General features: G+C 35.9%; 1 protein-coding gene and 1 long non-coding RNA gene across 2 annotated transcripts; one reads left to right on the plus strand and one right to left on the minus strand.

Annotated features, from left to right (window-relative positions):
- Nucleotides 1-1,946: 1,946 nt before the first annotated feature.
- On the minus strand, nucleotides 1,947-27,583 carry LOC114135676 (protein phosphatase 1 regulatory subunit 1A). The gene is made up of 7 exons (XM_028003172.1): nucleotides 27,164-27,583; nucleotides 13,776-13,836; nucleotides 8,903-8,940; nucleotides 8,675-8,738; nucleotides 6,947-7,129; nucleotides 5,986-6,108; nucleotides 1,947-4,847 (listed from the first exon to the last, which is right to left on the minus strand). The coding sequence occupies exons 1-7, from the start codon at nucleotides 27,242-27,244 to the stop codon at nucleotides 4,768-4,770; spliced, it is 630 nt and encodes a 209-aa protein (XP_027858973.1). The 5' UTR covers nucleotides 27,245-27,583; the 3' UTR covers nucleotides 1,947-4,767.
- LOC114135677 (uncharacterized) lies at nucleotides 6,990-9,843 on the plus strand. The gene is made up of 2 exons (XR_003593638.1): nucleotides 6,990-7,103; nucleotides 9,041-9,843. It is a non-coding gene; the product is annotated as an uncharacterized LOC114135677 (long non-coding RNA).
- Nucleotides 27,584-27,736: the final 153 nt, after the last annotated feature.

Raw genomic sequence — 27,736 nt, forward strand, 5'->3', positions numbered from 1 at the left:
CCAAGCTAGAAAATATGAAAACTGAGAGTAAGAAAAGAAAAAGACTATATTAAATAACAGTGATTTAAAGAAATATGAGTATGATAATAAAAAAGTGAATGTATGTTTGTTTATAAATGAGATTGTAATAATTTTGTTTTCATGTTTATTTTTACTGGATGTGCAACACAAACACTAAATCCTTGTTGGACATTTCTGCAAATTCACCTCCAACCACCACCCATCCAACTTGGTGCATGCTGCATATTCAAGAGGCACCAAGGATCATAATTGAAGCCTTTTGGCGACATCTAGGTGTCTGAGATATGCCGCGGCTATCTCTGTAAGGCCTTAGGGTAGTTTGCCTTCTCTATAAAGAAAGTCAGGTGTCATGACTTTCTTTATGAACTCATGAACAGACCAATGCTATCCTTACAGTAAACCAAAGAGGTGGCAGCATGATGCTATGGGGATGCTTTGCAGCAGCAGGAACTGGCAGATAAGTCTGAAATAATTTACAGAGACAACCTGGATGAAAACCTGCTCCAGAGCAATCTTGATCTCAGGCTGGGATGACGGTTCATTTTTCTGCAGAACAACGATCTAAAGCACATAGCCAAGATCCCAAAGGCTTTAGAACCTCACTGAATAGTTCTGAACAGCCAGACTTGAATCCTATTGAACGTCTCTGACAATGATTGCAACCTGACGGAGCTACAGAACAGAATGAGTGAAGCTGCCTGAAGATTGGTGAACTAAGCTGGTGGCATCAAATTCAAAAAGGCTTGAGGCTGTAATTGCTGCCAAAGGTGGATCAAGAAAATATTAAGCCAAATCTGTGAATACTTGGTTTTCTATTTTTAAGAAATTTTCAAGATCAGTCAAAAAAAAAAAAATCACTTTTTGATAATGCAGTGTTTGTGTGTGAAATTTTGAGGAAATAAATTAATCCAATTTGGACAAAGGCAGAAACACAAGCTGTGTAAAATGTTAGGTACTGTGATTACTTTCCAGATGCATTGTAGTTATTGTAAAGCTAAATAAATTCAGGCAAGAATTTAAAATCATTACAATGAAGCTTTCGGTCTTCTGTTCTGGGCAGGAACTAGTGACACCAAAACACAATTTACTAGAAATGTGACCATTTTGAAATTCTGACATTTTCTACTCCTCCAGCAGGAGGAGGCATAGAGCAAGAACATATTTTGCTCTAACCCTGCCACAACTGAGTATTAAACTTCAGGTCGTTTTCAACAGAGGTTAAGCTAAAGGCATTACGATGTAAATGGTTTCTAATATGTAAGTACTTTTTATTATTTTAAATGTAGTACATTTATTGTAAGATGACCATTGCCTCATGCCTCATTTCCATGCTTATAACAAACATTTTCTGGTGTTCATGATTTACTTATAAAAGTGCAAACTGTTTGGTCCAGTTTACTCAACGTTGTAAGTTATGCATACATCTAAATGACATAATTTTGTAATTTTTGCAACATATTTTAATCACAACTTTTTTTCTGAATAGATCTGAAAAAAAAACTATATGAAGATATGATGATGTACTTTACCTACAAGTGCTCTAAAAATAACATTTATTTTTGTCTGTAGGGGTATCACTTGTAACTTAAATTGCTGCAGTGTCACAAAATGCATTTGTTGAATCCTGCCTTCTTCATAAAAAATGCATGTGGTTTTATACTCTTGGTCTAAGTATATTGAATTATTTAAGCTAAAAGGTCTATTTTTAGGGTTAAGTCAAACTCTACCCAAAATAAACCCACGACAAATGGTGCAGTGGTAAGTTTAGCCTTGCTCTTATTTTTGACAATTTAGGAGACATTTGAAGAAACTGTGCTTATGTCACACATCCTGACTGACAGCGACTCTCAAACAAGGTGTCAGCCTTAACCTGCAAGAATTTAGAAAGTGTCCCTGGATACGAGTCAAAGAAACATAACCCATCACCAACTTAAACATTTTATTGTATCAAACAAATGTAGATTACACACGCAAATCAGCTATCCATTCAATTAAAACAGAAACAAAAACTTCCAAATATAATTAATTTAAAGTACACTGTTACCATTCAAAACACAAACATTACAAGGTTCATAAATAAAGGGGGAGAGAAAATCAAAGCTTTTACAGGAATGTTTTACAGTCTTTGTTTGTTGTTGAGAAAATTGCGAGTGCTGCAACTGTTAACTAAAGATGTTCTGTTTCTTTCAGACATGGTAAATATGAGGGGAAGGTTATGGAGGGATTGTCACATAATCTACATGATAATGCCACTGCAGTGAAACAAATACCTCAGAATGTGATGAGAACAATTCAAAAAGTGGTGATCGCTTCATAATTTCTTTAGCACATACAAAACTAGAAGAATATTTTACAGAGAACGCAGCAATTACAATGTGTCCATATTTAAATATTTAGATTGTTGTATAAAATACAGCAATGTATAGTAAATGCCTCAAATTCAGACCTAAAAATATCATCACTTTACATTCAGTGCCATGCATTTAGATGTTTATTATGGCCTGGGTTCAGATTCACAATAAGCAATCATATGTTAAGAATGATGGTGCAGTTTGCTCAGTGGAGATGAGATTCCCTTGCTAATCCAAAATATGTAAATTAATCTGCAGATTTATCCCAATGTAATGGACCACACATTTACAACCTGGTGTTTGAACAGCTTTCCATATGAAGGAGCAACATATAACTCTGTCCATGCAGTGAAATAATATACTCATTAAAAAGTCACACTGTTCGAAAAGTAGAATACTCAAATGATTAATTTTCCACACTTGACTGCTGTCTGTTAAAGAGTGTGCTGGAGCTTATTACAGCAGTCACTAGGCAGGTCTGAGATAAACTCTGAACAAGTTTCCAGCCCTTCACAGAGTCACCACAGACACAAAAATACATGCACAAACTCAAGTGTTCAATTTGAAATAAATCATTTGAGAGAAGTATCCATTTTGATTTTGGGACAAAATCTCCAAAACTCTCCTCATGATGTTGATTTATTGCCACACCAACCAGATGTCTTTTGCATGGCCAATTTTTAATTAATCACTACAACTTGGAAAACATTATAATTTATAATAATTTTTGTTGTTCTAATCAGTTTTTTGAGAATCTACCAAGATGTTGAGAGAAAGCTGCTGCAGTGGGTCACTGTGTGTGTCAAGAGGCCTGCTATACACACACCGCAGCTTAAACATTTGACATTAAATTGCAGGACAAGTAAAACAAAGTAGTGACTCTCTGGAGTAGAAGAACAGCTTTTTTTGTTGTGCACAGAAATTACTAGAACCACATTAAATGATGAATCAATAAGCAATCAAAATGGAATGAACAGCACTTCAGCAGGGAGCAAAAATGTAAACATTAAGTTTATTAAAACTGTTTCTGTATGGTCAGATTCATCTTCAGAAGGAAATGATGAAGCTATGTATGTGTGAGGTGAAGTGTTTTCTGAACCTACATATTAGAGCAGCGTTTTCAGACTGTCCAGCTAAAACTGCGATTTGGACAAAATTACGAAAGGTAAGAATCATAAGAAGAAGAAAAAATTGTGATTTGTTATTGAGTGTCAAACTGATTAAGTGTAGTGTGTTAGTTTACTAAGTTTACAAACATTTACATCTATTGAACTGGCTCTAATTATCAGCGTATTAAGTTGGTTGATATTAGGACAAAAAAAAATCCTGATCAGGATTTTGATACAGTACTGTAAGTAAACATTTTTAGTATGTTATGCTGTGAGGTGGTAGCAATGTTTAGGAAAATGTTAGAATTGATTTTTTTCATCTTAAAATATGCCAGCTTTCCTAGTTTAAAGCAACTACAGGCTAATTATGGAAAAATAAAATCTAAGTAGCTGCTGGAAAAACTAAGTAGTACGGTTGAATGCTAATACCGGTCACAGGAAATGTTTTCATCAATTCTACTAAGTTGTAAATTTTTCTTTCTTAAGTATTATTAATCATGCCAAACAATCGCTGCAGTAACAAGTAAAAACTGCTCGAAACAATGTTGAAAAAAAAAAAAAACACTGGCTTTGTGATGATACTTTTTATATAGGTGCATGTTTGGTAAAAAAAAAACAAAAAAAACAAAAGTGATTACATAACTGTAATAATGGTGGAAAAAAAGGAATTTTTAAAAGTCAATTTATTTATTTTTGGCCACTTTTTGAACTCATTAATAATTAATCAGTTGTCATAGCTCAGCAAGTTATGCATTGCTCATATGTTTTAGGTGATGCATGTTATGTAAATATACATTATAATATGAATTTCACTCAACACACTGCTCACTCAGTTAGGGACTAGTTATTCTAATTACAATTTAAACATCATTAGCCCCATTTGTTTATGATGTGCTGATCCATTTTATCGATCCAACGTGAAATAGGAAACTAATAACACAAACTAAAACATCCCTAAAAGAAAGTCTTATGCTATTTTTGTTTGTTTGTTTTGATCAATAAGAGGCAATATCATGTATGAAGCACGGTTATGAATGTGTTACTGAGGCATGAATCTCAGACTTATACACACAATTGGCTAGCTTCAGAGCAGTACAATAAAAACTGTTAAAAATGTGGTTTAATTTTTCACAAATAGATAAAGAAAGATTTTGTCTTATTCTTGAGGTGGTAACTAAAGCCTGGCTGCAGAGGTATAGTGATGCCCTGATGTTCCTCAATCTGCATGGACAATCTTTTGTCACTGTGTTGGGCAGACTGGACAACATTTGGCTGCACAGACGTCTTTATTTCTTTGTCTCTAGGCTGACTTTCTTCGTCTTCTTCCCTGATGGCTGATTTGCACTGGATGCTCCTGCCTTTGTGTCTGAAAATGCAGACAAACAATAAATACCAAGCGTTGAGAAACAGAGGCGCACTTTCGATTCAATATTCTTTAGAGAAATTTCATGAAAAGTGAATAAATATTTGGTAACATATATTATCATTCTTTTGAGAGTGTATCTTACCTCATTTAATTTTTTGTATAAGTATATGTAGTTATTGCATTCTTTGTCAATTCCATAAAATCAGATATATTTGGAATACAGTTAAGAGTCTCACTGATAATAATATTTTCCCACTGAAGAATATTCATGCTCAACATTAACTCATTGTAAAACCACAAGTCTTGTATGCCCTTATTGTCTTTTTTGTTTTGGACTTTTTTTAATAACAAGGGAACAAGCTTGTTTTGTTTTTACATTGCCTTCAGGGTCTTGCCTTATTCAAAAGGCAGCTGAAAAGTTCCCATTTTCCCAGGGAATTTTAATGTGTGAAAAACAAAAATATGAAGAATATATTTTCAAAAAAAACAAAAAACAGAAGTTAGCATTTGCTTATTTTCTGGTTGGGTTGACAGAGTGTTATTTCCTTGCTATTTCATGAAGATGTTTGCAGATTGTACTGTGTAAAGAGCCTATTAATGCATGTTGATTTGCAAATCCTGCATCCAGTCAAGTATCACACAAAATCTTTGTTTTTTTCCAGTGATAGTTTTCCAGATTGGTTTCATAAGCCATCTGCTGCATAAGGTAACAATTATTTCAATCTGCAGAGTGTTTAAGCCCTGCTTAGGATCCTGTAAAATAGCTAGTAACATACTAGCTGGCATATTATTTTAAAATAGTAAACAAAAGATTTTTACCAGCGGCAAGGACAAATATTTTTTTTAGATTTGGTTTAAACACTTTAGAGTTTAGCATCTACATTCAACCTTGGTATTCAACTACATGCCTCCAGCAGCTGAGTGACTGTCTTCCTGGATATTTCACACATGAAGTCAAGGCCACTTCACAGTTGTTTATTGACAAGCCATGATTACTTGACACTGACCAAATCTTGTTTACCTTGCATAAATAAGCCCTGTGTACTTGGTAAATGGACAGTGAAAGTGTCCCTTCATGAAACAGAAACAGATGTGGGAGGAAAAGATTTGCGTCTTAGCGAGGTTGATCTTTGTTTACCTGTAAGTGCATTTTCTTTCTGGGACGAGGGATCTGCTACGGTGGCCACACAATCGTTTTTCTCCTTGGAGAGGGGGCACTCAAGTTCACCGCCAGCATCTAATAGGCTCTCTCTGGAGAACTCTGCAGGGAGCAGAGAGGCAGATAAATGTTGACCAGAGAGAAACTACAGTCAGAGACAAAACTCAGCATGCTAAAGATGAAACGACATCCTGCAGCAGTAGTTTTCAAGTGATGAACAGAGCTGCTCCAACTTTCATCAGTCAATGCCACCTGACATTTACAGTTGAAGGTTATTTACCCCTTGCAACAAATTTAAACCACTGATCTTTGACTGAATCCATACTCGACAGAACTGGTGTTAATGGTCATTGATTAGCTTTCCCCAGCTTCCGCTTTGCTTCTTTCATCCAGACTGAGAACTTCATCTAAGCCTCCATTGGTGAAAGTTTCAAATAAAGGACAATCATCTTGTAATCTTGAAAGGGCTTTCCATGTTGTATGCCACACTGTGGGCTGATATAAAATTTAAACCACTACACAGTGCTACTGCTTCAGAAAAATAAGCCCAGTACACTCAGAATGCATTAGTCGAGGGCAATTACAAGTGTTGCTACTGTGTGCTGTTAGCTCTACCTGCCCTTACATTGAATTAGTTGTGCCAGGCAAGGCTATTTCTGTCAGAGAAAGTTAAATAGTTTAGCTCAGACAGTCAGCATCTGCAAAAAAAGGATGTTTTTGCATGTAGTGGGTTTAACAAAAACATTTGCAATGTTATAGCTTGAAGAAAAGAAATCAGTGTCAATAAGTAAATAACGACTTAACCTTTTAGTGTACAGTCGAAGAACCCCCCAATGACTGTTTATAACGTAGATTTTAAGAACTACATACATAACCAATTTATACTAATGCACTCCTTGAAAGCAAACAGTAAAATCACTTTTTATGGTTTCTAACTTACCTTCCATTTGGCAGCGCAGCTTTTCAAAGGCCTCTGCAGTGGCTTCGTCATCATGTGGGAGCTCCTCACCAGTGGGAACAGAGTCGGGACTGGGCCGGTCAGACAAGCAGCTCTCTGAGGAGCACTCGTCTCCAGCTCCCTGCTGCTGCCTGTACAGGTGATGTTCTACAAGAAACTGCAGCTCTGTGAGGAGGGACGTCAAGAAAGACATTAGGGGACGAAAAGAATGGTTGATGGTGACCAAACAAGTTTAAGGATGAAGAGTTTGTTGGAGGACAAAGAAATTCAGCTAAATACATTTAGCAGCTTAAAAGGTTTTCTATTAAATTAACCACCTGCACTATTAAGAAGAGAAAAAAAAACTTTACACCGATTTAACATGTTCAAAACTAAACCACCAAAACTTTCTGACCATCAGAAATTACCTCTAACAAATTGTTAAATAAAAATACATAAACATTGAAAAATATGTTTCCAAATGTTTATTCTTCAATCTAATGAAAAATTCTGTCACTTTGACTACATATGATCCTGCCTCCCTCAGAACTGTGCACTTAAAATAGCCTCTTTATTGATGTGTTGTAAAAATAAATCGACTTGCTCATTTTCCTTGGCATACGTTTTCTCCACTGTTAGCATTGTATAAAAGTTCCAAAAACCAATACAATTGTTCTAATATAGGCCAACTTTATAACCAAAAACATAGAGCCTGGAGGGGAGATCCAGTCTAAAAATCGGATAATGAGTCCTCGGCGAAGGAAGAGCCACACTGACAGACTAAGTTAGAAATTGGACCCTAAAGATAGAAAGAACTTCCCTCATTAACTAGCCAACTCTATGCAGATTATACTGTGCTGACAATAGTTACTGGAAGTAGTTTAAACCTAAAAAGTGGAAATGGGATGCAACAATGGTTCTGGTCATATTACTTAGTGTTTTCATTAAACAAAATGATAATATAATAATAATGTATATTCAAAACAAAAATCTAATTCTGGGAGAGGAATTTATTTAAAGTTCATCTGCTAACACATCTGGATTAGACAAGGCAAGTTTATTTTCATAGCACATTTCATCAACAAGATAATTAAAGGTGTTTTACATTACATCATAAGGGAACATTACTTTTCTTATGTCTCTTTCACTGCAAAGAAAAGTTTACTGTTTAGCAGAATTGAATATATTTTTCCATTTCAATCTTACAGCTTCGGATAAAAACTTCTTCCACAGATTTTACACAGAAACCCATTCCTCCTCTTTAATCTCCAAATATAAAGTTTATTTTTACCATAATAAAGGGAATTAAGGTGTGTCCTACTACTCAAAAGCTTCCTTGAACTCAACCAAATATAATTTCCATCCTTCCATCTTTGAATTACTATTTAAATGTGTTCTACATCAGCAAAACAGTTACAGGTGAAAAGAGATTCTTGACTGTGAAACATTAAAGTAAAAGTTGAGGCCAATACAAAAATTTCAGGTTACTCTAAATACATTTTGTATTTCTCTTTTTCAAAGCTTTAGGCAGGTTACTTTATCAACTCCCTTGTTGCCTTAGTAACAGGTTAGCATGTTCAGAAATTAAATTAAATGTGAAAACTTAAAAGGGATTGATGTTTTACAGAAGCTGCTCTACAATGGGAGCTAAAAACAAAGTACTGTTTTTAACACATTGTCACGGTCACACACACATGCGACAGAGATAATAAGGTTGATAAAACAGTGTACCTTTCATTGTTGGTGTTCCTTTTTGTCCTTTTCTTCGCTGTCGGGGAGAATTCAACAGAGCAGCCTGGAAAATATCAACATTACATATCAGCTAAGCAGAAAGCACAAAGATGGAATAGAGCTGAAACTCAATTTAATGAAAATAACGGTCTAGGGATTTTTTATTTTTTTTATTTTTAATAATCACATTTAAGTGAATCTGTGTTTTAGAGAGCTTGATTGAATTACCTTATACAACTGGTTTGGAAGCCGATCTTCATCTATTTCTGTCACAAAGCAAACAATCACTTTAGTTCTGGATACAGAAATAGAAAAAAAAAACACATAACTGCAACAAAAAAACTGTTTCAGATTTTGTGTTTGTAGATGGAGCACTGCTGTGCATCCAAAGAGAGCAAAGAGGAGAAGATGACCTCTGCCCACATCACACTTTATCTGATACAAGGACTTGATTTTTACCCAGCACTGAGCCTTGCAACGCCACTACACGTCAATTACATCCCTGACCTTCTTTAGACTGATTTTTTTTTTTTTATTTCTGTGGCAACCTGTGACGCGAGCTGCTACTCAAATTTTATGACATTTTCACACTGAGTGAGATTTGGTTCTTAGGCTGGTGCCGGCCTAAGAACCAAATCTATTTCCTGACTGCAGAACTGTTTTGCTGTTAACAGTTTTTCTTAATGTCCAAAGAAACGTTCAACAGCATATAAACTGTAAAACTCACAGAGGCATTTCTGAGTATAGAGAAGCTAGGAAGATGTATTATGTAGGACATGATAGCCTTAGAGCTGACGCGGTAAAACATGTTAAATGAAACAGCTGACTCTGGTACAGTAAAACCTCTGATCAACAGTGAGCATCTTTAACTTACATCAAAATCTATGTTTTACAGCCTTGAAACTTTTTTCTAGGACACCACCTAGTTGCTTGGCAACCCACGCATCCCTCGGCACTGAAAATGATGTTCGTCTGTGTGTGTGTGTGTCTGTGAGTGTGCTTGCATGCCAACTTGCATATAATATTCCTACTTTAAATGTATGCTCTGTTCAAAAGATAGTGCTTTTATTTTAATTCCCTCATTTCTTTCATTTTCTTTATGCACCAAACTCTAATCCAGAAGTGAATAAAGACCTTCAGAAATGCTATTAAATGTTATTTTAATTATATTTGTTATGCATTTTTCTTTCTTTACAAAAATACACCCAATTCAGTCGTGTTTTTAATTGTTTGGAAAAGTTTAATTTTCTCTCAGTTTAATTCATACTTTTGCATAAAGCTTTAGAAAAGCAACATGAATATGGCTCTTTAAACAACAACCAAGCAACATAAAGGACAAAAAAGAAACATTTACTCTTATCCCTTCATTTAAAATTCTCTACATTCTGTATAATAATGAGTTTGCTCTTGTTTCAGGTCCTTATGACAACTGGTTTATAAAGTGTAAAATGGGTCAACCTTGCTTGGAATCTCATTTGAATCTCATATTTTGGAAAAATGTAAATCCAGTTCCCTTTTTTCAGTTGTTTTCAAGTATTTCAAGTAATCACACACCTGCAGAGACCCAAATTAGACATTATTGTGGAAGAAGACAAGCCGCCTTCATCATCAAAACATGAAAATAGACAACATAGTGGGAGCTGGGCAATTAAGAAATTATAATCTGATGCAGATGCATTTACACTGGAACAAAGTCGTCATGGTTCAATTGCTAAAATGGATTAAATGAAATCCTGAAAGCAACAAGAAGCTGTAGTTTGATTTATAACAAAAATTGAAAACAATTTGGGTCAAGAAAAATAAAGTTTGGCAGTAAATTGGTTGATTATTAGATTGTTTCACCTCTGTGTGCGGCCCATCTGTGCTGCAGAATGAGGAAAAAAGCCAGTAAAAAAGCTTTTCTGGTAGTGATGAGTCTATCACTACAACTCCCAGCTGGCCGACTGAAATAAAACAAGATGAAAACAGAGACACTCCTCTGACTCGCAGCCAGTCGTCCTCATCTCTAATGTGTTTAAACTATAAACCACTTTCAGTTCAAGGTTGCTCAGGAGAATTTGAGAAAATACTGACAACCAATTGCATTGTCTGACAAATGATTGGAAATTCATGCTGCAGTGAATTATTGATATATTTGAAAGATTAAATAAAAATAAGTGTCTCATGTGTAATCCTGCTTCTCCTTTAGAGTATGAAAGGAAGAGCCTGTTTTGTCTATTTTTGCACATTTAAACAGAAGTGGCTTCTTTCTTTTCATGCTGAAGCTGCATCAAGCCTCCTTTGCTTTTTCTCTTTGTCTTTCAACAAAAGAACCACCAAAAGTACTTCTGAAGCAGATATAAGCTCACAACAGAATTAATGATAGCAATGAGGTTATGAAGAAAATAGAAACATGTTGTATCTCATGTCTGCATGCTTTCTTTCATATACGAATCAGCCAAAACTAGAAGAAAACTGTGGGAAGGTTGTGGACTGATGCACAAGACATTTTATTTATTGTATCTATTCCAACAAATCCTAAACAGGACACAAAATCTTATATCTGAGTGTCCTCTCTCTCATTAATGCTAATAATTGAATAATAAGCATACTGTATATACCGTAGCAATACATGTGTTAATGTTTTTAATTTTGATAGAAAACACACAAACCACTATTAAAAGATTTTAAAACTGCTGACAAGTCAAATTCTCATACTTTTTCTTTGTCTTGTGATTCAGTCTTCACCTAACTAGCAAAATAGAGACAGTTTAGCTAAGTTTACCAATCCTTAGATTACACAAATAACATTTGCAATTTGGACAAGTGTGAATCTGTGGCAAAGAAAATTTGACTGATAACTGAAAGTTTGTTTCCAGTCTAATCCTAACACTTGTAGAATGTCCAATCAATTTTGTTTTGCAAAGACTGCAGAAGATCTTGCAATCACTGGCACTATGGAAAATGCTTAGGTTTTATAAATTGCATATAAAGCAATGCAATATGACAGGCAACTCCAATATTGATAAAATTTCATAAGAAGATAGCTAATAATATTTAACACTTTCTAAATTAGGAGGAATGATGGCTGTGCATATTTCTAATTCTGTCTCACAAGCATGAACAATAGAAGTAATTTAGATTTCACTAATAAATCTTCAAGTGAGAACCAAGCCAGCACTTCTTCCACTTGATCAAATTACTTCAAGAATCAGTGAACACAAGAAATCCCCCAGTTTGTAGGGTCAGCCTTGAAGAAAACCAAAGTCTCCCTCCGTCTCTTAATGACCTTCTTCATTATTTTACACACAGTGTGTATCTAAGTTGTCTCTGCTCCTCTAATATGCTTTTGGGGATCACAGTGCATAGAGAAGAGCAATATGCAGCACATTTAATAATGCAAGGATTTATCTGATGTGGAGCACACCATTACTGCACCAGTGCAGCTCTTCTTTCTGATCATCATATCTGTTCAGCCCCATCCCCCTCCCACAAGCTTTTACTCTCACACACAAAAGCACACAAAGCTGATCACGACAGCTGTGATATTGTGTGTCTGCATCTGATTCAGTGTGTCTTTACATCTGCTTGACTTAGTCCAGCTCATTAGTTCAGTTTTTAATTTTGCTTTGACATTTGTGGGAGGTGTAATGAGAGCTAAGCAAGAAACAAGCCACATAGCTGCACTTCAACAATGAAACTTCTTTAGCTGCTTGTGGCAATTAGGAGTGATTATTGATCCCCTCAAGATGAATATGAGAAAGATTTAATACTTTAAACAACTGTTAGGGTTTTTACCTAACTATTTAAAAATAAATTGAAACTAATTTAAATAACATTAAAAGCTGTGAATAATGATCAATGTCTACAGAAACAATAGAATTTTCATCTAAGATAATTTGATCACGGCTACCTTTAGTTGCATTATATTACTTTTGCTGTTTATTTGCTGATCCTGTTTTGGCTTGTTCCTGATTGTTAATCATCATACCCACTAATGTCGACAATATATCAAGTCCCAGAGTGACATCCCATCAGGTGCGGCATAGAAACTATGGCTGCTGCATATCAAGGCTGGGTAATGAAACTGTGTTTGGCATCTTATGTGAAGCTTTCGGTTCGGCAGTAAAACAAAGTGCTTGTTCACAGGGACACCTTTTTTAGTAATCTGGGTTGCATTTTGCTTATCTCTAGTTGAAAACCTAAAATATTTAAAGCAACTCAGATCCAAACTAAGATATTCGACACAGAATAGGATTATATTAAAACCTAATTGAAATGTTGTGTGGTATTTTTGCAACCTGGGATTGAGTCAAGCACCGAAAACCCTTTTTTTTGTCCTAATCTTAGGGAGAAGATTGCCCAGGGTGAGATTCATGAAAAAAAACTAAAATGTTCCAACCTCATCTGCAGGTAGTTAATCATTCTCTGCAGATATTCAGCTCAGCTTCCTTAGGTTGTTATAACTTATTCAGCTAACTGATTTCAAATGGTCTTTGGTTTTGTTAAAATGGCTTTTATGGTTTAAAATGAAAAATGCATTTTTATACACAAGGAAACAATTTTAAAAGAACTACAAATATGTATCGATAATCATGTTTGCCTTGCTGGACTTTCTATGGGGAAAATATCAAATTGTGAGATAAAGAATGAGAGCATACTAATAGTCTTCTGTTTATCATGACTCATCACTTCATACCTCAATCAGACCAAAGAATACCAGCAGGAGAAAATTACTCTCTCTGCGTTCATCTTTTAATTCTGTGGTGGGTCACGTTACACACAAATATATTCCCAAATCATCAGAGGCAGCGAGGAAAGCAGGGAGGATGACTCATACAGCAAGAAAAGTCCTCAGAGGTTTGCTGTTATGTTTGATCGTCAAGATCCCATGAGAGGACTCTTAGCTGTTTTTTGTTGCTGTAATGCAGCAGGAAGATTCATTTTGTGGTTACAAGGAATGAGATGCAAAATAACAGCAGTAAAGCTGAAAAACAGAAATATTTTTTTCTGATTTGTGTATAAAATTTTAGCTTGAAGAATATGTGTGTGTGTGAAACAACTAAAAATAGAAAAAAATGTCTCTTTGTAGCATGTTATTTTCATGTGTTGAGTCTCCTACCTGGTGAGGACTGATCACTGGATGCCACCAGAGTTGCAGGTGTGGGTCTGCGTCTTCTGATCTGAAAAATATAGTGTTTTGTTCAGGAATTGTTTTAATTATTATTGACACAATTTTAGTAACAGACAGGTGTATGAATGTTCACACAAATCTCTCCATTTTCTGTCGATATATTTGAGACCTTCGTTTTCAGAAGGTGCTCAGTTTGACATACAATCAATAATAAAACGATGGTAAGAATAGCAGTGCTTTGTATTTAACAAGTTATTTGAATAGATTTTATCAGCATGGCTGCAGCCCTTTCCCAGTATGAGCAGTTAATAAGGTCAGCCCAGCATCCAGGATCCTGCTGCTTTCAGACGACTGGAGGTCCAGAAGAACTGGGATTCTGTAGACTTTGAAGATGGCTGATTTGGATCAGGGCAAGGCTGTATCCTGCAGCACTGAGCAATGAGATCAGATAGTTATTCACCTCCTGCTTGTTTCTGGGATCAGAAGCAGCAACACGCAGTGACTAAAGAAAGATTTTCACTAGTGAACATTCACTTAGAGAGGAAAATAACTGAGCAATAATGTTTAAAGATCACGGCTCTGAGGTGGTGCAGGACTTTAGTGTGCATTATTTTTGTGCTCTGAAAAAAAAAAGAGCATTCATAAAAGAAAGACCTTGTTAGAACTATGAGTATATAGGAGAAAAATAAGAAGGGGCTTAATAGAAATAAAATTGCAAGAACAAACAAAATAAAGCCTCTTGAGAGCAAGATTCATCATGTGCATCAATACATATTTAGAAAATTAAATAATAAAAACGAAAACCTTTCTGAACTGCTTAATAGTACTTTCTCTCAAACGCTCTTGAGTGGAAAATGTAATTTATTTTTTATTCCTCAGACAAATCCAGCAACAGGAGATTGCTTTTAATTTTATTGCTCAATTAATGTAAAGCCCCACAATAAGGTTAGCTTAAATAGCGTTAATTATTTTAGCACCTTCACATCTCCTCGTCTTGATTTACACAAGCGTAAACAATTGTACTGCAGCTGACGAGGCTGCTGAGTAACGCTGGGTGTCGAGTCTGGTCTTCATTCTGGAAGCCTGCTTGTGCACTTAGCAAGAGCTCATCCAAAACAAAGCAGCATAAAAACATGATCAGTTTTTATTATCAAAACGGGACTTTAAAATTATGCTCAAAAATATACATCTTAACCAGAAATCAACAAGGTTTAAATTTTTCCACCAAGTAAAATCACTCTGAACTATACCTAAATGTACTTAATAGTGGTAACCAGACATTGTTGCTTTCAGTTTTATTAATCTTTACTCCTACTTGAACCTTTTACTCTCTCTGTCTCTCTTCAAACACGAGTTAATATTTATTTTATATTTTCTCTCTTACATGTGCTACAGCTTCACAAGGTTGTAGACCTGAACTAATAAGCTTCACGCTTTGACTGCAGGTACAAATGTGACTACAGATTTTTAAAAAAGTCCCTTGACACAAAAAAGCAGAGTGAGTTCTGTATTTCTAGTACATTCAAAGTGTTGTGATTCAGATATGAGGGGCGATCATCATCTTTAAAACACAACCCTGCCCAACAAGAAGGGTGTGAATATGTGATGATAATGAATGTATTTTCTTTTCTATAGCAGCCAGGCAGAGGTGTGCAGCTCCTGGGCACAAATACATGTAATTTCTGAGAGAATTGCTAGCTTCTCATTTTAAAACAGATGTCAGTTATTAACTGTAATGATTGCAGCCTTTGGTTTGAGCCAGTGTGACTCTGTTATGTATTACTGCTCCCAGTCAAGATGTGTGGAAAGTCTGATAAAACCTCAGGTACAAAAGCTTGTTTCTAGTGTCATTAAATATACTATGCTATGCTTGCTAAAGGTAATTCTGGTTTCAATTACCCAAAATGTTGCTGGCTTAAATCATGTTTACACTGTTGTATGACTGTGATGTCATTATTTTTTCTTTAGAGTTACCATTATCTAATCAGTCCCAGTCTTCTCTATTTATTCACCTCTCCTGCTTTCAGTCCTAGCTGGATCTTATTTCTCTGTTTTTACCCTACTGTCTTTTTACCTGGTTCCTGTGTTTTTGCTCTGCTCTGGCTCCCTGTGTTCTCCATGATTTTTGTGAGTTTGTTTTATTTTTGGACTTTTTGTTAAAAATATTTTTCCTCATATTCGTCCAGAATCCATCTTGCACTTTGGTCCACCCTCCACTCATACGTGATGACAGATAAAGTATTAATAGCTGGTCAATCTGCACAAAGAATCAATAATATATGCTTGTAGTTTAAAACAAAAACCAACAAGTAATCAGAAGAGACAAGAAGCCTTTACACACAGGATCAAGTAAATGTCTATGAAGGTCTCACAGCTCTTAGAGCTTGAATCGATTGACTGATAAGATGAAGGTCCGTTAATTATTCCAGCCAAAGCTGTTTAAACTAAGTATTTTTTTGGATTCCTCTGTTTTTCTTACTTTAGTCCATTGCCCATGTTTCTCATCAGAAAAGTTCTATAATCATAAATTATTTTGACTACAAATAAATTTACACTTTGATTAAACCAGTAGCTTCTTCTGTTGTTTTCTTTTTCTATGATCTTGGGTTACGTGATTATCTCTATGACAGAAATTAATTACAGTGCTAAAAAAAATGGATTAACCCTGGGTCTTCTTAAATATCTAAGCAACTAATCATTCAATGGGAAACATAGAGAGTTAATATCAGATTGATAATAAGATTGTTTAATTAATGAGAATTCATTACTGAGATTTAAAAGTAGCATCAATCTGTCCTACTGCATCCATGTCATTGATGAGTGTACTTATACACTTGGACTGTAAATGTTGTGTAATTTACACAATACTTTTAGTAGTTTTAGTAGTTTGTGTCTTTATCCATTCCAAAAAGCCAACCCACTGGCCTATTTTAAAGGACAACCACTGATTACAACCAGAGTCATTGTTATTCTTCTCACCCTGCAGCAGAGAAACTCCCTGATCCTCCACTCGCACAAAAAGCAGCACTTACTGTACGGACTTGCCTTTCAAGCCACCATGCCTGCCTTTCAACCCACAGTCTGTTAATAATGAACGCCTGTCACATCTCGAAACAACGGACAGCAGCATTCTTTGAAAGTAACTGCTGGGCAGGAAAACCCGTAGCTGTAAAATATAGGTCAAGCCAAAAATGGCAGGGTTGTGACTCCACTAGTATGTTCATGGCTCTGCTTTGTAATTTTTCATGTGCAAAAATAGACATTAGAATGTCTTAATTACTCTTTTTATTTTTCTTTGTCCTCAAGCTGAAAAAAATACCTGAAGAACAAATCTTGGGAAATAAATCAAAATGCTTTTTATTTTCATAGGATAACTAAAACTCTCTAGATTAATTTATTTACAACTAGATGATTCTATTTTCTTATCTGATCTCTAAGTCATCCCCCCAAAAGAATCCTTGGAGAGATGAAAAATCTTTCCTTTTTGGTTTTACAAAGTGATGCATTAAAATTAGATTCAAGGATACTGCTGTGGAAAAAGTGCTTCATGTTCTAGATCAGATAAATGGTAGTCCTCTACATTAATTCATCACTTAGATATGTATGATTGATGACTACAGTAATGACCATACTGAGACTCATTTTTTATGTGTAATATTTCCATTGCTAAACAGAGTAATTTACTCACTAGCTTTTTTAGTTTTTATTCCCATCTGTGCATAGATCAGAGCAAACTTGTAGATAAATTAAATTTACAACTACTAAAATAAAATAAATATCTGTTTTTTATGTGGTTTTTGGTTCAGCTACAGATATAGCCTTTGATTTATTTGGAATGCTCAATTTCTTAATTGCCTTAAATCTTGGTTGATTGGAACCAGGAGAGTTTAATTAAAATAAAACTACAGTCCACATTGTATGGCTTTAAACATTAATGATCTTCCTAGCTTCTCTGTAAGAGTTCATCAAACTTAGTAAACTTTGTAGATTCAGTATAAATCTATTTTAAAATGTCTGAACAGGAAGTTGCTCTTTTGAGCTTGTGTTTGACTCATCCCTCCTCAGAGGGGTTTGGTTAATGATGAAATATTATACCCGAATAAAAAAATAAACTGCATAAATAAAAGGTGAAAGTAACCTTCCCCAAGGCTTGTTACTGAGGCAGCCAAAGAAGATCAGAAATCGTGCAAAGTAGAGAGATTATATCAGTCCAGGAGGAAGATTACAATTTCTCATCTTTCATTCTGTCATTTGACATGTGATCCTGGCATTGTTCAGACAAGAGCTCCTCCATAATGAATCTTTCAGACTCTCCAACAGTGGGCTGACTTTGATTTGATTAAGATGAATTACTCCAGAAACATCCACATCACTACCTGGGGTTTTGCATTCCTCTAATACCCTCTCAGTTTGTCTCCATCTTTCTAAGTCTTTTTAAGTCTGCACATTAACTGAAGACTAATGATGACCTAAATGCTCTGAATGTTCTCAGTGAAGAGCAAAGACAGAAAGACAAAGTCATTGTAGAGAACATTAAAGTACAAAGTCTCATTGCTGAATTGCATGCAGTAGATGGCTTTCTAATTTCATGAGTCCCTCTCCCATTAAGAAACAATATACTTCTAACTATATGTAGTTTTTCTAAAAAGCACTTATATCTGTATATTCTGATTTAGTAAGATTATGTTTCCACATCAATAACAAGAGAAAAAAAATCACATTCAAGTAAATGAAAAAGCTATATAACTACTAATAATTTTGATTCAAAAGATAAATATATGTAATGATGATATGATGAGCAAAATAAGCAATAAAACACGACATAAGGCCAGTGCTTATTTTTCAGGTCTGCTAAGGTTGCACTCTCACGTTTGGTTTTGTTAAATGAAAGCCTGAACTGCAGCTTATAGCTTTATGTTAAAGTTTTCCTTAGTCTTTTATGTTGTAGTAAGAAGCACAGCTTATATTCTTTTAAAGCTCTGAGTCATTCTGACATGTGTAAAAATAGAAATAAAAAAAAGAAATACAACTTCAATTCAACCCATTCAAATCCTTGTTTGGATAAATTGGCTTTAAGGAAATATGTTGTCAAAGCCAACAAAGCACTAGAAATAATAGATTTGCATAACAAAGATCTACTATAATCATTCAATGGGAAACAAAAATAATTAATACCAGATTGATAATAAGATTGTTTAATTAATGAAACTTCATTAATTAGATTTAAAGTGGGGTGAAAACATAAAGTCCAGCTCAGATTAAAATATTTTTCAGCATTAGTGATGACTCTAGAAAAGGTCAGTGTACAATAGATTTAATGAGGGTGAACATACATCACCTCCCATTTTCTATTTCCACATAATAATCCTCATGTTCAATCACACATGCGCACCTGTGGACACCCAACAACCGGAACCATGTCATTTTTCTGTACAGGAACTCTTGTACTTCATTTGATAGTACAAGAGTTCCCTTCTACCACTATCTGCTGGGTATTAAGTGTAACAATTTTATTTTAGCACAAAACATTGGTAATCTAACAAAATTTAGCACTAGACACTTTAAAAGCAGAACAGAAATTAAATGTACTGAAGCACTGTTGCCTCGCATCAAGAAGGTCCTGGGTACGAATCCCGGCCCGGGGTCTTTCTGCACGGAGTTTGCATGTTCTCCTTGTACATGCTTGGGTTCTCTCCGGGTACTCCGGCTTCCTCCCACAGTTCAAAAACACGACTGTCAGGTTAATTGGTCTCTCTAAATTCTCCCTAGGTGTGAGTGTGTGTGTTCATGGTTGTTTCTCCTGTCTGTCTCTGTGTTGCCCTGCGACAGACTGGCGACCTGTCCAGGGTGAACCCCGCCTCATTAGCTAGGGATTGGCACCAGCACCCCTGCTGACCCCACTAGGGACAAGGTTGTTAGAAAATGGGTGGATGGATGGATGGATGGATGGATGGATGATATTTTGGAAAAATTTACAGAGCATGAAGGCAGTAAAATCTACCTGGTTATACAGGAAACCACAGTTCATCTGCAAATTTTAATAATGACTTCTTTTTGTTTAGTACTGACAAAGTTCTTAATTAAATTCAGGCTTCTGATAATGGACTGAATAAGTAGCTTTCACCTTCTATTTTTTCAGAACTTTGTAAAGAGATAATCAGGGAATTTTATACAGTTAAATGCACATCAGCCATTTCAGTTCATTTTCCTATTTTTCAGCCATTCCTATAATTCATAATTATCACTCAGTGAAGCACTCCATGAACATAATGCCATTTTGAGATCTCTGTGACCTCTATTAACCTGGCAAGTAAATGTTTTAGGGACTTGGAGTGGAAGAAAAGGGTGTTATGAAGAAAACTCAAGCATACAGAGGCACAGCATGCATACTTAACGTAGAAAGACCCCAATTGATGTCTGAACCTTTTGGTAACTGTGATAAAAGCAACAAAAACATGTGTGAGTTCAAAATATGTTCAGAAAATCAGAAAGCCCTGAGCCATATTGTAGCTCTGAATCTACCTTCATAGCATGTTTCAGCTACTTTAGCAAGGAAATCTAAAGATTTTAAACTAAAACTTGCCATTTCAAATTGTGAAATGGCAAGAGGTTATTATTAAGCCAAAGTAGCATAACAAGTAAGCTGTGATCAGTGGTGAGTTTTGATATGGGTGACATGGGCAACCGCCAAGGGGCAGCATATTCCCCCTTAGACCCATTCAACACTGGGGGCGTTGTTCGTCCTGAATGCCACACAGACTAGGACCGCGCCTGGATGCAATCACTTTAGTTAAATTGGAGCTCAACTGAAAAAATTAAACTGAACCATATGTGTGAAGGAGTAGTAGACTGTTTTGTAGCTAATAACAAAGACCTTCTGGATTCCTATAGGCAACTTCCTTTTTACTCTCAATGTCCAATGTCAATAACCAAATATTCATACACATTCTGAAAACAAGCATGTTTATTGTCATTGAGACTCTGTGTCCAGAGTCACCACTTAATTTATTCATCCATAACTTAACTACTGATCCATTTCTGGTCACCTCTGAATTTCTTAGCATTTTGTCAACTTAAAATAACCTGCAATACTGCAGTTTTTAAATATCTATTCCTTATGGGCACTTTTCTCTTTAAACAAAAAAAACTTTGCTGACATGGTCTAAAATCCGAAGAAAATTTCAGTAGTTTTGACATAAGCCTTCCTCAGGGAGTCAAACAGATCCCAATGAATCATCAGCCCTTTGAAAGACACACAAGAAATAGGGATATCAAGCACTGGAGAATATGCTTAAGATTTTATGAGGGGGAAAAAAATAGGATTCAACTCAGCCAACTGCTGTCGTCAGCTTGTTACAGATCTCACACAAACGATGTGTCTTTAAAGAGGTTAAAGGGCATCTTAGCCAATCAGAGACAAGCAGGCAATTTACCCAAAGAAGAGACATCTGTGAGAAACTAGCATAATTAGTGGCAAAGAACAAAAATAAAATCAAATATTCTATACAAACATGAGCATATATAAATACATGAAATCAAAAAAGCTAAAGAAATCAGGTCACAAGGAGATTTCAATAACTATATAACACAATTAGTCTGTGAAGTGTTTCTGTGTGAAACAGAAAAGCTTTTATCTGTATGAGGATGTAGGAACACATTGCCTTTAATAATTGCACTACACTCAGCTCAGCTAGAACAAGAGAAATTACCACCAAGTAATTGAGACAAAAAGTGAGCAGAAGGCTCATAGCTGTCTCCTCTAACTAAGAAGCCTCCCAAATCCTTGGCCCAATTATTGGCAATAATGGGAAGCCTCTGGAAGTTGTGTCTACATTTTTATGTCCTTACAACGTTGGGAGAATGTAGTTACCAATACAATGTTTAACTACTTGTTGGAATGAGTTTTAGGGGCTAATGCTACATCCCTGTTCAGACTTTTAACTTCCTCACAACATTTTCTTCAGTAACTGGTTCTCTTAACCTATGTCTCTAAATATTTTGCAGAGATCTTTAGCTTGCATGTCAAAAGCTTCATCAGTATTATAAATACATCTGACTTTCAGAGGCTGACTGAAAGGAAGACTCTTCTTTAGGCTGGAAGGATGATAATTACTGTAATGTAAAAGTGTTTTCCAATATGTCAGTATATAAAATTGCAACATGCATAATGCAGAGTGGATCAGTTTCAGAAAGATCAACAATGCACAAAATGTGTTTCAGAAAATATGCAGTGTCTATAAATGTAGAAGGAAGCTGCTGTGACTTGATTTGAAAATCAATGTTATGTTAGAAACCGATCAACTATAGGACCACCAGGTTCCAGGCAGTGTGTAATAAATAGGCCTTACATGATGTTGTTACCATAGAAAATTGTATTCATGTTTTTTGTATTCAGAACTATCCTCAAGAGCTTTCTCTAAGAAACGTTTTATCTTTTGTGCAAAAGCCAATGTCGGATTATGGCTCAACAGTGTGTAGAACACTTCACTTCCACACTGTCTCAGGATCTCTAATCTATAAGCATCTTTGTTCTGGATTACAATGGCACCACCTTTTTCAGCTGTCATTATGACAAAAAAGCCAAGCCTAATGTATCAATCCACCTGAAATGCTGAAGAATGAACAGTCAGGATTACCTAAAGGTTTAAGCTTCGTTCCTTTCCAAACTGCAAGCTCTTTTCAAACCAAAGTAAATCTTTTCAATGTATAAATCCCCAAATTTCCCTGTGCTTCAATTTTCTTTGCTTTCTCCTTTACTATTCTGCTCAGGAATAGTGTTTTGGTCATGCAATATTTAATATAACATATAACATATATTCATAATGATGAACTCTCTCTTTAAAATGACTCATGATTCACAGTGATCTGTTTGCTGTCCTGAGAAACACCTATGGCAAAGCACATCAGATGTCTATTGTTTTTTAGACTATGAAGTGTCTAAAAAGAACTTGAAAACGTATTTAAGAGCAAATTAGATTGTAGTGTTTTGATATTAATTTATTCTTGACCCATCTACTGAACATCTTTGTGTACTCAACATTTAAGTCTATAAAGGGCTCCTTTTCTACAAACATGGATATTTAAATTTTTTTCATGAATGCAAAGCATTGCATAACTGCAAAATTTGAGGAAAATAATACACAACCTTTTAATATTTTATACAAATTTCACAGGTGTGGTATTCATATCTATTCAATTTTCTTTAAGTCCAGGTTTAAATCCAATTGAGAATCTCTGGCAAAACTTGAACACTGTTCACAGCTGTTCTTCATCCATTCATAAATTAGTTTGTTAGAAGAATGGGAAAAACTTTCAGTTGTTGTTTTGACTTGGAAAAAAAATTGTTTGAATACTTTTGTAATACACTGAATCTGCTTGCTAACAGAATACATAGTTCTAAGCTTTGTTTTGTTGATATTGACCTAAATTTTAAGCACAGTGGACTAAAGGAGGGTACAGTTATGTCCCTATTTCCAATTACAGCAATGCCTGCTGCACAGAGGCTGAAATACTGATATTAAATTCACATAAGATTCACGATATTACTGCAAGTATTGCAGCTACCTTTCATCTTCATTAATACTTCAACATAAATCAGCAGGTAACACTGCTCCTTAACCTAACTCCCTGCCATCCTTCAACAAAATCCAAAAGTACAAAAAACACAAAACGCAATGGAGCAGTCTTTGAATCAATGTTGTTGTAAGTATATCATGGCACAGTAACATGCTGATTTAAGTTGTCATAAAATGACTGCCAACAGCTTGAGATAGAAAAAAAGAGGATCTAGATTTTCTGCATATTTGCAGATGTAGTAATTGTAGAGGACACAGCACCAACTCAGCTAAAATGTCTAATGAAAGTGTCTTCAATTAGTCTTTATCAGTAGTAGAGAATTTACTCTCTCTGCTTTAGGTTGAGTTCCCAAATTAGTTACATCAGTCACTGACATCATTAGGCCTCTATATGGTTTTGCCAATCTGCTCTTTTAGGTGTACAGTGAGTATTTATGCAATGTTGGCGTATTGGTGAAATATGAGGCTGCTTTTGCTGCTATCTATCAAGAGCCCACAGAGGCTGTCCTGACTGACACCCCAGGTCTCCAGGGTGGCTGGTTTACAATGCTGAGAGGTGTCAGGGTGCAAGGATTATTGAAGCATGAGTGAAACGCCTTTGGTGTGAAATTCATAAACATGATTCTTTTTTCACATTCAGAGGTCCCTCTCTGTTTGTTTACCGCCTGCTGGGCTTTCTGGTCATAGTAATACTTCTAATAAAAATACAACCCCACTTGAGAACCAGCATGGAGAGCGAGATGCTCATAGTGATGCTGAAATAAATTAAAAATGCGTCCTGAAAAGGAAGATTCCCACTGGCACATCATGAAAGGTTTCATCATGCTTGCATTGAGGTTGTGAGCTAAAACCCAGCTGGGTTTTATAGGTCAAAGAAAACAGATTATTTTATTTGTATACAGCCAAAAGGAAATGTGTACTATTGAGTAGAAGGAAGCAAACACAAGATCAGAGGTTATTTTGAGCCCCTCTATTGAACAGCTGCCACCTAAAAATAAAATGTACACTATATACAGTACATAACAAAAATCCCCATACTACTTGGACTTTTTCTCTTTATCACTTTAAATGTATATTTTTGAGATAGATCAATACAATCACGTTTTATAAGTAGTGAAACAGCACAGGGACAGATTTTGTTACAGGTTTTTTTCTGTCTTTGAGTCCTTTGGTTAGATCACACTCTGTTTTCTGTGGTATATTGAGCATAAACATCTTTGACGTCACTTTGACAATAATGTAGATGGACACAGTGTTGCTTCCATAGTGAAGGTGCTTTTAAATGCCTCCAGGCTGCAGTGAAGAAGGGTTTATTGGTAGAGGAAGGTCTCTTCAATGATGCGTTGCTTATGAACTACAGCTCTGCATCAACTCTAATTTTTTTATTTAGAAAGCATGATATTTTGCCAAATATTTTATTTGACATTTATACCTGCATTTATATGTGCACTTTCATATTTTCATTGTGTCACTGTACTTTTAATCAGCAATTATCAGATATTTTATGTTACTGTATACACTGTTAAACAACTTAATTAAGTGGTTGCTGGTTTTTCCTGAAACCGACCTGATCTTGGTGACAAAATATAACAACCTACCTTGTTGAATCATAAATTAACTGCAAGTAAACACATTTTGATTCAGTTGAGCTGTCATATGAGAGCCTTAAAATTGCCAGACCTGACATGTTGTTGGCTTAAGATCTTCAAAATCAGTATGCCACAAAGTAAATAAGTTCAAAGACAGATCAGAAATTAAATCATGACATCTACTAGTCTGGAAAGAGCTAGAAAGCAATTTTAAGACATTGAGATTCCAGAAAACCCCAATGAGAGTTTATTCAGAAATGGAGGAAACACAGAACAGTGGAGAACCTTATGAGTAATGTATACCAAAATGGCCCTAACTCATCCAGGAGATCAGTAAGGAACACAGAACAAAATCTAAAATACTGTGTGCCTCTGTTTTCTCAGTGAAGATCAGCGTTCATAATTCAACAATAGAAAAAGAGACTAAAATAGCTTCCACAAAAGGGGAAACACTAGGAAGGTGTTTATCATGTTACTTCTGCTGCAAAAATAATGCAGCATTTCAAAAACAAAAAAAAAAAAACCATTGTGCCAACTGTCAAACACAGTGGTGACATTGTGATGGTCTGGGGCTCTGCTGCCTCAGAACCTGCCAGACATGCCATAATTGATGGATCTGGGTTGTAAGAGAAACAATCACCACTGACTGAAATGCTCTGAACTTCAAGCAATGTGGATTCTGTGCCTTTTCACTCTTCCTTCAGACTTGGTTTCTAAATCAATCCAAATTGTAGTCAATCAACCCTATGTGAAGTTCCCCCAAATTTCTGAATGAATTTAGCTGGTTTATCCTCTCAAGCCTGTGGTTGTCCCTGGTGCACCTTTTCGTATCATGCTTTTTCCTTCCACTCAACCTTCTATGAATATGATTCACCAATGACTTCTTGTGACTTGCTCTCCTTTGGGAAGGTGTCAGTGACTGTCTTCTGGACATTTGTCCAGTCAGCAGTCTTTCCCATTATTATGTAGCCTACTGACCCAGACTGAGATTGTTTCATGCTAAAGAAACTGTTACAGGTGATTTGACTTAATTAGCTGATTAGTGTTTGATACAAGTTCCCAATTTTTATTTCATAACATTAACTTTTTATGAGATACTACATTTTGTGGGTTTCCTAGCTGTAATCCAAAATCATCAAAATTACAAAAATTAAAAGCTTGAAACATTTTACTCTATGATAAACCTATTATATATTATAAATGCGGCGATGCAGCACCCTGGACTGGTTGCAGGGTCATCCTGGCAAAAAGTCCAGGATGACCCTGCCTCCACAGCTCCCCAGTGTTTTTCAGACAGACTGAAGAAAACACTAAAAAGTAGAAAGATACAGGAAAGAAGAAGACGAGAGGCAGATGGGGTGTAGGCAGACTCCTAAAGCTTTGCAGGCTGTACTCAGCACTCTTTCATTATGAATGAGCCGTCATCTTCATTTTATATTAATAAAAAGAAGAAAACCTGACATATTTTCACACGGTATTCTCCACAGGCACAAGTATTGCACGCGCTGGGATTTTCCACTGACTAAGCCTTATTCCCTCCTATATCATGAAATGCAGATTTCTTGCATCACCCCATATTTTTGAAACAAACATGATTAGTTTGCTAATGACAAACACTGATGTTACTATTAGACTGGAAGAAGAAATATTTACCCCAGCAATAGTGATTTAATTTTTAACCTATGATGCAACAGAATTCCTATCAGTATTTCACAGGTTGGAACCGTGAGCAGTCAATCTGTGAAATCAAAAATTCACCAGATGAACCCCTGGAGATGCATGTTTGAAGTCCAACATCACTTTTAACACTGCTAGGATCCTAAGTGCCTACTACAAATCTGCCAAGCTGTAAGGTCTAGGTAGGTGGACAAATCGAACATAAATTCATTGGCCTTACAACTGCTTTGCATTCAGGACATACATCAAGTGTTAAATGTTTTAACTGTGCTTTCCTTAAAGACTACACAGAATTTGTGACACACTCTCCTGAACAGCTCAGCATAAATCAATCTTGGTTTAATTCCACTCAACTATTTAAATCTAATAATTTATTCTTACTAATAATCTTTAACAAATTGTTTTAAAAGTATAAATCCTTCACTTTTCCAAACATGAATCCACAAAGACATTCCAGGTTCCGACTGATCCACACAGCCAGCTTTTCTTCCCCGTTTTTTTCCCTTTTTAAATTTTCTGTTGCTTTCCGCCTTACTTGTTCCGCTGCCTCTGGGTCCAGGTGGGTGTCCAGCAGGGGGACGGTGAACTGAATCTTTCTGGGGCTCCCAGTTTCCATGGTGGTGCTGTCTGTCAGAGGGGAGAGCAAGAACAAAAAGACGAAGAGGAGAATCCGTGCAGAGGTAAATGAACCAGGCTTAAAAAAAAGAAGTGGGCTCCAGCTTTTCCCCAAAATTAGCCAGTTTCTTTTTTCTTAGTTTCTATTTATTTTATCTCTTACCTACACCTTCCCCTAATAAGCTTTCTTATACTTATTTCTGACCTATACACTTGTCCTGTCTTCAGCACCTGCCGGCGTGTCTTTCCCAGCTCCCCTATCCTTCCTCTCAGCCTCTCCAAGCCTTCAGTGCTCAGGCAAGGGCATTTTGAGCCAGGGACACCTCTTCTCCTCTCCTTCACTCCCATTCGCTGTACTACGCTCCCCTTCACACAAAGCCCCGCCCTCTCTTCACCATTCTGCGTCTCTGTATTGGCTGTTTCATCTCAGGGCTGTTCTGCAGCATCCTCTGCACAGATGGCAGAGTCAGAATGACAAAGAAACGCTCTCTCT

The sequence above is a fragment of the Xiphophorus couchianus genome, chromosome 20 (genome assembly GCF_001444195.1).
Source record: "Xiphophorus couchianus chromosome 20, X_couchianus-1.0, whole genome shotgun sequence".
Lineage (NCBI taxonomy): Eukaryota > Metazoa > Chordata > Actinopteri > Cyprinodontiformes > Poeciliidae > Xiphophorus > Xiphophorus couchianus.

Excerpts from the sequence above, each read along its gene's own strand:
- LOC114135676 (XM_028003172.1), bottom strand. The coding sequence starts at position 27,244 with ATGGAAACTGGGAGCCCCAGAAAGATTCAGTTCACCGTCCCCCTGCTG. Across the intron at positions 8,941-13,775 it reads CAGTGATCAGTCCTCACCAG|AAATAGATGAAGATCGGCTT; the intron begins GTAGGAGACTCA and ends GCTTTGTGACAG. Across the intron at positions 6,109-6,946 it reads GCTGCGCTGCCAAATGGAAG|AGTTCTCCAGAGAGAGCCTA; the intron begins GTAAGTTAGAAA and ends TGCTCCCTGCAG.